The sequence below is a fragment of the Amphiura filiformis genome, chromosome 11 (assembly GCF_039555335.1).
Source record: "Amphiura filiformis chromosome 11, Afil_fr2py, whole genome shotgun sequence".
Taxonomy (NCBI): domain Eukaryota; kingdom Metazoa; phylum Echinodermata; class Ophiuroidea; order Amphilepidida; family Amphiuridae; genus Amphiura; species Amphiura filiformis.
The window spans coordinates 20605105-20616621 of record NC_092638.1 but is presented as its reverse complement, the minus strand read 5'-3'; the positions used below and the strand labels follow the sequence as shown (position 1 = coordinate 20616621).

Here is an 11517-nt window from a genome sequence, read left to right as displayed (position 1 = left end):
TCCGTTGATCTATAGAAAATTCATCTTCACTTCAACTGTTTTAAAGTAAAGTTTAATATTGTCAATATATCCTAATTATAATCTATATAAAACAGCAGTCACGCTTACGCTAAGCCATGTAATCCATGAATGTTCATACCTAAATGTAGCGTGTGCAGTGAGTGAACCAACTCTATTGTTCAGGGAAGCACATCATTCATGTTCTTGAACAAAGAACACATGAGCTTGCTTTTGTGGGTTTGATACACACATATGTACAGTCGCACAGTAAGGTCAAAGGGTCATCAATAATGCTGTTTTTGGTATCAGAATAATTCTAAAAGATCAATCTATATGAATATGTTCTCCATTTTGGTATGAAGTAGTAAATATTTGAGATATGGTCAATTCACAATGTTAAGTTACTTTTGGGACACGCTGTATATCTGTGATATTTGAATTCTTCTACACACTCGCTTTGAAATGATCAATGAACTTTTTGCCAAAGCTCACTACCATTCACAAGAATGATGCTGTGAACTACCAAATCGCAACAGTTTAAAATAGTTGCCAACCTCCGGTTCTTACTCCACATCGCAGCGCGATGCGATGCTGCGATGCTATAAAAACTGAAATCTGAGCCAGGTTTTTACGAGGTCAGCGGTAAAAATTCTCATCGCGTGGTGGAAATTTCGGTCCGCGATGGAGTTGGATTTTGTTCAACTTTATAGCATCGCGCTGCGATATCGCAGCCGTGCACGCTTGTGATTGGCTGCTGGAAAATCAAGGTCGGCAGAATGACCATAAAGGAGATGCAGACTCCACATGCTTTTAAAACATCGCAGCATCGCGCGAAGAAATTAAAATGTAAATTTTAATTTCATCGCGCGATGCTGCGAGGTTCTAAAGGCATCGCAGCATCGCATCGCGCTGCGATGTGGAGTAAGAAATACTAATCATCGCCTACCGACAGCGAATTTAGAATCCGACGTGTGATTAACTTGAATGTATCCAGTACTGCACGTCTGTAATGGCGACATGTGAGGACATATAAGAAAGGATTGATGCAGGAGTTGAGGTTAAGACAAGCCCGGCCAATTGTGAGCAGTGAACTGTATTGTTTTCTGTCCAGCAAGTCTTTAGAATCAAACACGCGACTTAAAAATTGGTCAAACTGAGCAAAACGTGCAGGAAATTGACAAAGAAAAAATATGATACCATTATTGATCAGTGTTCTAGCGACTTGATTACGAACACTATCAGATTGCAGTTTTTGTTCCGGATGTCTGGTAACAGCTCGGCTACTCAGAACTTTGATGATCAAGATGTAGAGTACAGCATTAACCACAAAGGCTGTAAGAAGCAACACTATCTCAACCAAATTAACCGATATATATAAGTCATTGTATGTAGTGCACCTGTGATATCGCCCTGGTAGGTTTTGATATGTGTCATTGTTTGGCCATGTTATACATTGGTCATAATACTCATATCTAATAACAAATGGCGGAGAGAGAAATAAAGACGTTATCCACACAGCCACGCAAAGTTTTGCAGTGCGTACCGTTCCCTTCATTGATAAGTGACGTATAGGGTACGCGATTGCGAGAAAGCGTTCGATAGAGATGAGCGTAATGAATCCGAGTGAAGCAAAGTACCATTGGTGAGTAGTAAAGACAAATCCGATACAACCAGCTGCAGAATTCACCGGCGCTGCAAGAATAATAGGTGACGAGAAATAGGCCAACAAATGCCATACTGATGAGCTAATCATAAACAGTAAGTCTGCTACGGCGAGGTTGGAAAGGTACACATTTATACAGCTTTGCATGCGTTTCAAAGTAAAGATAGAAAGTAGAAATATCACATTTCCCAAGATACCAACGGTTGCTATTATTGGCGTAATGATGAGTAGGGGAATCGTATCTGATCTGTTCCATATATACTGGTCGGCTTCTTAGTTGTGAGAACAATGGTGTTCTCTTGAGTACAAAATTCTGATCCATTGCGTGACATTTGCATGATAACAGTGGTCTTTATGAAAGCTTTTTTGAATGTCAGTGTCACCAACAATATCTTGGATATAGTCAAGTGTTCAGTGTTCAGTTTGAAATGAAAAATGAATGCATACAAAATTGTCCGTTATGGAATTAACCCACTAAAAATTTGTTTTTGTTATTTTGTTATTTGTATTAGTTTATGACAATAATTGGATTTCATGCTCGATCTGCTACACGGTCAAATGGTGTTGACCGGTTTGACACGTATAATGAACGCCTTTCGCCTTATTGAATCAGATTATAATTGTCTATCAGCGTTATGAAAAATGACGCAACAAACACGTCTGTAAAATTTGTTTTACGCAGCTCTTTTGTATGAACAAATTCACAGAAATGATCTGGTTCAAGCACACAGAACGCAATATTTGCTAACCATAACATTGTTTTTGAAACCATGTTGTTTTTAATTGTATGGTTTTTTGTTATAATTTTTCTAGAAGAATGAATAAGACCGTCCACCACAAATGAGCTATTAAAGCGGGCATTTAACAGCAATTCTGTTACGCCATCTTAGTTATACTATGGTTACGCAAACTTTTTTTCTGGCACGCTCAATTTCTCAGTTACGCACCCCTTAAGGGTAGACGAGGTGTTGTTGGTCGCAGCAACCAAAAAAATCAATTTTCATTTATCTAGATCAATATATTATTGAAAAATAACACTTTGATGTTTTGCAAAAGTTCATTCTACAAATCATATACTTTGAAAACTTACTTAATTTATTGTTGTTAATGAGTTATGCACATTTTACAAAAGTGTTGTTGTTTCTGCCCTCTTTACAACATAACTCAAGAACCACAGGACCTACAAAACATATATGTGATATTTGAATTCTTCTACACGCTCGCTATGAATTGAGCAATGCAATTTTTTGCTAAAGCTCACTACCATTCGCAAGATGCTGTGAACTACATTTTTTTTGGTTGCTTCGACCAACAATACATCGTATTACCTTAATGATCATTCTACAAAGATTTTTCCACTCAACTGCCCATCATTATTTGTACCATGTCAAGTGGGTAAGTGCAATAGCTGCCATGTGTAACAGCCATGCGTAGATGAGTACTGTGTGTAAATTGCAAATGTTTACGCGGCTTTATTAGAGGCGTAGTCAGGAATTTGGTATTGTTAAGGCAAGCAATAATGGTGAACCTTTATTGAGCCTTTATTAAAAAATATAGGCTCACTATCATAAGAATAACAAAAAAGAATAAGAATATATCAGATATTTATTTATATCACGAGTTGTGGGATAGGCTTTTACGACGGGAATTCATAACAATTAGTGGGTTTTTAGCGGGTTCGCCCGGACAAGTTTAGAACTAAACTTGTCATACGGCGAACCCGCTAAAATGCCACTGATAGATATAACGAGTTTGAAAATAATATGGTAAGGAGATTAGCGCTGGCTCACTACATAATCCCTGTTGAGAATGTGAGTCTTTTCATGTTTATATTCAAACGTAGCGCCTAATAATGTAGTCTTTTAATTAGTAGGTTTTAGCGGGTTCGCCGTCGGACAAGTTTAAAACTGTCGGACAAGTTTAGACAGTAATAACGGCGAACCCGCTAAAGGCCTATCCCATAATCTGTAGAGTCTTTTGTCTTGAAATATGACCAACAACCCACTTGAACAAACAAAAGGGAGAAATTTCCTGCAGTCGCTTACACACGCCAATCTTTTGATCGCCCATTCCCAACAAACTAGAAACGTTTAAATGTCGGGTTATATGAAGTGTATAAAACGTTTTAATAACATTCAAACATTCACATTTTTAAAAACATAATGCAAAATATTCTAATATAATGTTTTTAAGTGTTGACAAAAAAATATTTGTTCCAAAATGTTTGTTATAGGTTTAATGAGAAGGTCATCGCCTGGCAGTCTTTTTTATGTTATTCAAACGTAGCGCCTAATAATGACTTTTAACAGTCCTGTACAATGATTTTATAAAGTCGATAATATATTATCGACTTACATCACATGGGCGCAGCCATTTGCAGTTGGCGCCAGGTTGTCTGGCATGTGGCTTGAAACTCTGCGGGTGGTCTTCCTGTAGTTTTCAATGGCAAGATAGGAACTGTAGCCATTGTATTTTGTGCTAATTTAGGGACGCACCATTAGATACTCAGGGGGGGGTAGGAAGTTGGGGTCGGGGGAAGAAATTTTTTTTCGCCGCCGAAGGCGGCGAAGTTTTTTTTTTTTGCCGCCTTCGGCTGCAAGTTTTTTTTTTTTAATTTCATGCATTTATACACAGTTAGGTGGGGAAGGTTTTTTTTTTTTTTTAGTGTTGGTGGGGAAAGTTTTTTTTTTTTGCTCATGTAGTGGGGGAAGTTTTTTTTTTTGAAAAACTTCCTACTCCCCCCCTGAGTATCAAATGGTGCGTCCCTTAAAACAATATTTACAGAACATTCTCTCGATAACTTTTTTAATCTCTCGACATAGATTTTACAAATATTGTTTTGTGCATTGTATGTAAAATTTAGAATCACCCAGGGCTCAGAATTTTTGCCGTAAGCATTTTATCAAAAAGTCATGATTCATTTTCAAAATTCTCCTATTCATTTGTGTGTGCAGCTGAAAATCATCCAGCCATCTGATAATGTGTGGTTTGCTAATGGCTGCCTCCATGAGCTCTACTCGATAATATATTATCGACTTTATAAAATCATTGTACAGGACTGTTTAATTAGTAGGTTTTAGCGGGTTCACCGTCTGACGGCGAACCCGCTTACTAATTAAAGGTTTAATGTAAAAACATTCACTTTGTATGGTTCTTCGTTAAGATTCGTCAGAAAAAGTTATCTCAAATTAGTCTTTATTATTATATATAGACTAAAACAATTCGTTCAAACACGGTAAAAGTGATCAGCAAATACAGCGCGGCGTACGATATTTTCAAAACAGTTAATGATTGAGGTGAAGGCATTTCGGATGATTTCTCAACTGTTCATAGTAAGGTAAAGCTACTTCTGCAAGATCATATACCACCTTGGGGAATTCTTCTCCTTCTGCAGAAGGATGATTAATTCCTACTCCCCAGCCAGTGCTTTTCGTCATATTTTCCATCCATTTAAATTCCGCTTCTGCATCTCGTACTGCATCTCCCACGACCCATGTCTCTTCTTCTGGCAGGCCTTGTTCCCATTGCAGTAGCCCCACATTATATACTAAACCCACTTTATCACAATATTTCTTCATCATTTCAGCCGGATTCTTCATGATATCCTCGGTATCTATTATGCAAAAGTCTTCCTTCAAGGTCGACTCAATATATTCTACCAGATCGCTTAAGCACTTGAAAATGTTGACATCTTTCGGTAACCAATCATGAAGATTTTGTTCAGGGTCGCCAGGCATGCGACTAAAAAGTCGGTAGTAAGATTTGAAAACAGATAGCGGTTTTCTGATGATAAATGAATTTTGATAATATTTTGGCATGACATGATAACGGCCATCAACTGCGTACGCAAGATCTTTAACAAACACACTCCGTTCTGTTGTATCTTCCGCCTCTAACCATTCTTTAACAGCTTCCACAGTGTACGTGGGCTCAGCTGGTACTTCTTTGGCTGGTTTCAAGCGACCTTCAGGACCAAAATGCTCTGCCGTGGTATAGGGTTCTAAATAACCCTTGACATCGCCGTTAGCAGTAATTGACTTCATGAACACCGTCGACGCAGAACGAGGAACAGTCCAAGCGATGACACGCACTCGGTTTGGGTTTTCGGAAGATAACATGATGCGACGGTAATTTCTGGAAAAGTTAATATAGAAAGTGATTTAAATAAAGCGAGATGTATAAATGTATGGTCGCAATTTTTAATTTATACTACAGGGAAAGTAGGCATAATGAGCATAAAAATGGAAAACTTTGGGACATCTGCTGTAGGGGCTGTGCAATAATTATGTACCCTGGTGAGAGGGTAGAATTGGGGGAATTTTTTGCAAGCCGGGGGGCAAGCTTTTAAATACAACGCCTTAAGGGATCTGGAATTAGCGTTTTGAGCGTTTCGACAGTATTTTTATGGGACATGAGAGCACATCGGACATCGAATTGCATTCTGAATACGAAGAATGTCTTTCTGATATCAAATAATTTTCATTTTTGATATTTTTCACATTTTTGATATATAACAGTCCTCGAAGTAAATTGTATAAACCTAATAAAATAATTCTTAAAGTGTATGTAGCTGGGAGGAAAAGCCGACGATCAATTGAATTGAAAATTTTGACCTTTCATATTGAAGATATGGATTTTTTTCCCAAAAAGACGTAATTTTTTTTAGTGTTTTGGGAAAAATGCATATCTACAATACGAAATTTTCAATTGATCGTCGGCTTTACATCCCACCCACATACACTTTAAGTAGCCTACATATTATCAGATTGATAAAGTTTACTTCGAGTACTGTTAAATATCAAAAATATCAATTTTTAATGTTTGCCATAAAATATGTATTACATTGCTAATTTCAAAAAAATCAAAATTATTTGATATCAGAAGGACATTCTTCGTATTCAGAATGCAATTCGATATGTCTGATGTGCTCTAATGTCCCGGAATAAACATTGTCCAAAGGTTCATACCCCACCCCTTAAAAGGCTTAGGGAAACAGTACGGAAACGCTTAAATATGCAAATTGTCTTGTTCGCTGCGCTCGCAACATGTATCTACACCATTTAAAGTTTGCAAATTGGGATTCCAAAAATTTGGCATGTGGAAATGGGGGGGGGGGGTTGCAGGTCGAGGGGGTTGGGTTGGGCAAGCGATATTCGGTGGGCCGAGAGGTGGCGGGAGCGAATTTTGGCGAGCCGCTTGGAAAGTTTATCCCCGGGGACTCTTAATTATTGCACAGCCACTCACGACACTTTCATGAATTTCTTTTTGGCACAGGATTAAAAAATTAATAACATACATTATAAATCAATTTCAATTACTTTAAAAGTTTCGAGCAATAATTAGATAAATAATTTCAGAACATTTCACAGAAACATGCTAAGAATGTTCTTTGCAATGCAATAAACACTAGAAAAATTTATCTTAGTGGATAGCAAAATGCGGCACCTTTTGGCCCAAAATAATTAAATAAATATCACCAAAACTCCTAAAATTCCTAACAATAGAACAAAAATGTTGCTCGTCATGCTGCCACTTTTCTGCGCATATTGTGGCCAAATAATAAAGCATTGCCAAAAATGGGGTTTTATTTTTTATTTTTATACCCACAAACATGACAAATGAGCCGAAGACTAAGGTAAATCAACGGAGATAAATGATTATATGCATGATTGGCAACATGTGTGAACTACCCCTACAACCAACCACCCCATCCCACTACCACCACCACACCATCACCATCTTATTAGGCCCATTTAAGCATTGAAATTTCTCGCGGAAATGTGTATACCGATATATCTGACTGACATGTTGTATATAGGCAGGTGCGTAGCAAGAGCCTCGGGGCCCATGGACAAGAAACAGTGCGGGGCCCTTTTAGCAGGGCCGGATTTACCATTGGGCCAGAGGGGCCCCCCAAAATTGCCCTGTGCATGTTCTTCTTAGCCCGACAACAGCATGTTTATGGCAAAATTGCACAATTTTGCGCACTTCACGCATATCATACTAGCCCTTCACATAGCAAAATTCACCTTCCTTTTGGGCTAAAATGGTCTGAAATTAAAAATTTATTTCGCTTACAAATGTCCTAGTAAGATTGGAACAAACTATGCTTATCTACCTCTAATTTGCAATTCTTCTGCCACTACTGTCGATCTTATAGGCCCCCAATTTGTAAACCAAACTTGGCTTAGTACACATAACTTCCTCACGGTGAGTCCAAATGCCTTGCAGCATCTCCTTAATCAGCGCTTATTTTATTTTCCCTTTTGCTTGGGGCCCCTGAACCATGGAGGTATATAAATAAATGGAGAATGATCTAGCCAAGCATCTTTTGTACTACGTTGGTTATGACCAATTATTGTTGAATAGGCAATTTCAGGGGATATTGATTATGTTAAGCTGATTACATTGTTAAGTCTGTTTCACTGGTCATTTATTTCATTGGGGTGCTAAATGCAGTTACTTATAATGTTTATTGGAAAGTGCTCATGTTTCAGAAAATTTAATATCAAAATGTCATTTTCGCCAAAAAATTGCATTGAAATCAGTCTTTTTGAATAAAATAAACACCCTATCTGTAGGCTTATATCTGTGGTCATATTGTGACCCCCTACATTTTGGTCATGATTCTTGAAAAATTAAATTGGGCTATGGCCCCCTTTTTTTCTTTCCTAAAAAGATATGACCCCCCCCCCCCCCGTATAGGCCTATTTGGAACCCCCCCTCCAAAGAAAATGATGGCCCCTAATAAATTATATTAATAATCATTTAGGCCTAAATACTGATAATTATTTATTATAAAATGAGAAGTTTAATGATGATGAAAAGATTTTAGCTGAATTCCGAAGTACTTCCGGTAAATTTTACTCGCTCTTAACTCAATTGGCCCAAATTGGCCCAACATAATTTTTTCACAATCGGAAGGTAAAAACGTTTTGCTTTCATTTGCACTATATTTGAACTCCCTCAGACCCCTTAAAAGCTTAATATATGAACATGAAAACTAAGTATATTTGTCAAGTTACGGCACAACTAGTGTTGAAAACAGTTTCATAACTTGAGAACAGAACATCCAAATTTCATCGGGTTTTCGCACAATCATACATTGAAACTATAAGCTATCAAAACTGGCGACTTTGAACAGCTAATTGACTAGCTGACGTCATTATACAGTCTCTTTTACAAGCCTTCCGGTACGGGTCAATGTAGGGTCAATTCCTATGAGGAAATTTTGGGAGTGACGATCAATGAACCATCCCTTACGAAAATGCAAGCAATGAAAAATGTGTGCGGAAGCATGCAGCACGCGTGCGGCAGTGTGCAGCACACGTGCAGATGTGTGCAGCATGCAAGCAAGGCCTGCTGGTTGCGTGTTCATGTGTGCGAACCAGCTGTGTGCATGCAGGCACCGCACACAAATATCCACCGCGCACACAATTTGCTTGCAGAACCTGCGTGCAGACTACCAATCTGTACGCAAATTACGTGCAGACTACACTTGTGTGCGGACTGTAGGACTGCATGCAAATTGCACGCATCTTGCATGCAGCACGCATATTGCTGCATGCATGCAGGATTTCCAGATCACAAAGTTAGAATGCTGCACGCATACAGGGTTTCCAGAAGCAGTAAAGGTAAAATGCTGCATGCATGCAGGATTTTCAATGACTAATTCACCTTTACACAACTGACATCAAGTCACAATTTGGCAATGATCTAGAAGTGAAAATATTTAAATGTTTACAATGAATAAATAAGTTAGCCTTCGGACCAACATTTTCTAAGTATTTAACCTTCAGACCAAGATTTTTTGGCAGACCAATTAAGAGGGGAGGGGGGGGGGGGGAAAGCAATTTTTGGCAGGCCAACAGGGGGGGGGGCAAGCATTTTTTGGCGGGGCTAGGGGGGGGGGCAAGCAAATTCTTGTTTCGATAGTTGGCATTTCAACTTTGGGCAATGTTGGAATGCCATTACTGTTTTGATAGTTGGCATTGAAACACTGGGCCAATGTTGGAATGCCATTCCTGTTTCGATAGTTGGCATTGCAACATTAGGCCGATGTTGGAATGTCATTCCTGTTTCGAAAGTTGATATTGCAACATTGGGCCAATGTTGGAATTCCATTCCTGTTTCAATAGTAGGCATTGCATCATTGGCCCAATGTTGGAATGCCATTTCTTTTTTGATAGTTGGCATTGCAATATTGGGCCAATGTTGGTATGCCATTCATGAATCAACAGTAACTGCAAAAAATCAAAACAAAATTCAACATTTTTATAGTGAATGTTATCAATATTCACAGTAAATTTGATCAATATTCATAAAATGATGCACTTTGGCCGGTTTAGTCATCAAAATATTGCTTATATTAACTTAAAACACTTAATCAAATGTGTATACCCCAATAGCTCAAATGGTAAAGCATCAGACTCCCATGCAGAAGGTCCCAGGTTCAAAATCAGGTAGGTTAAGTTAGATAAGTGACTTGTATAAAATTAAGCTAGGCAATTTTGGTTCATTGTGAAATGGATAGCCAGGTTATGTAAGACTAATTGTAAGGACAGATTACACTGTTAACCATTATTTTTGATTTTTTTTTTCATGATTTTGTCTCGCATATATATGGCCAGTACGTGCTGCACGCATGCAGTGCACGCTAATGGATTTGCATGCTGCATGCAAACTGCACACGCTCATGACCTGCACGCATGCAGCAAGCATCTGCACGCTTCCCTGCATGCGTGCCTCGTTCCAAATATACGCATCCGCACGCTACCAACTGCACGCGTGCTGCATGCGGTGCGGCACGCATGCTGCTTGCATGCTGCATGCGTTCAAAAACTGCGTGCCATTTTCGTAAGGGATGGTAGAGTCTCATAACCATCGTGGAGATCAATAGCTTGGCTGAAGTGGCTAGTCATTCAAGTTTGGTGACTCATTGAATAGAGGTAATCGGATAATCTCCACTTAAGAGATTAGAATTCTGGCGATCATTCTCCATTTATTTATATACCTCCATGCCTGAACCCTCGGGCCCATGGACTTCGTCCACCCTGTCCCCCCGCTTGCTACGCCCCTGTATATAGGTGTAGTAAATCACTGCTGTGTTTACAATCATGTCTAATAATAAACTTTTGTCTAAGTTTTGTATTTGGCCTCATATTGGCTTCATTATAATGACTGAAATATCGCGCATCTTTGAGATCAAAGATAAATGAAAGTCTTACCTGGTTTACGACACACTAGAACTTGTAGCAAATAATGTTCCCCTTTTTCATTTTGCTGTCAAGTCCATGGAAAAAGTAATACACACTATACGGAATACGTATGTATAGCACACAGTGAAGAATACCACAGAGCCAGGAAACACATAACAAAAGATGGTAAATGCCATCACGGTTCAAGTTCAGGGCAAAGTTCAAAATTAAACTTGTGATTTGTACCTGTGTGCTTTTATCTATACCATTACTTCTTTAAGGGTAGACTAGGTATTGTTGATCTAAATCAATAATATTATTGAAAAATAACACTTTGATATTTTGCAAAAGTTCATTGCTTGATTTATTGTTGTTAATGAGTAATTAAATGTACGTTTTAAAAAAGCGTTGTTTCAGCTCTCTTTACAACATATTAACTGAAGAAAACTACAAGGACCAACAAAAGTTTATCTGTGATATTTGAATCATTCTACACACTCGCTATGAAATGATCAATGCAATTATTTGCAAGATGCTGTGAATTACTACCAAATCGCAAGTTTTAAATACTTGCGAACCTTTAATAGTGTCATTTAAAGGGGCTGTGCAATAATTATGTGTACCCCCAGGGTGGTGAATTTACAAAATGGTCTGCCA

General features: G+C 38.4%; 1 protein-coding gene across 1 annotated transcript; it reads right to left on the bottom strand.

Annotated features, from left to right (window-relative positions):
• Positions 1-4298: 4298 nt before the first annotated feature.
• Positions 4299-11004, bottom strand: LOC140164527 (uncharacterized). The gene is made up of 2 exons (XM_072187827.1): positions 10891-11004; positions 4299-5797 (listed from the first exon to the last, which is right to left on the bottom strand). The coding sequence occupies exon 2, from the start codon at positions 5779-5781 to the stop codon at positions 4948-4950; it is 834 nt and encodes a 277-aa protein (XP_072043928.1). The 5' UTR covers positions 5782-5797; positions 10891-11004; the 3' UTR covers positions 4299-4947.
• Between the last annotated feature and the right edge of the window lie 513 nt (positions 11005-11517).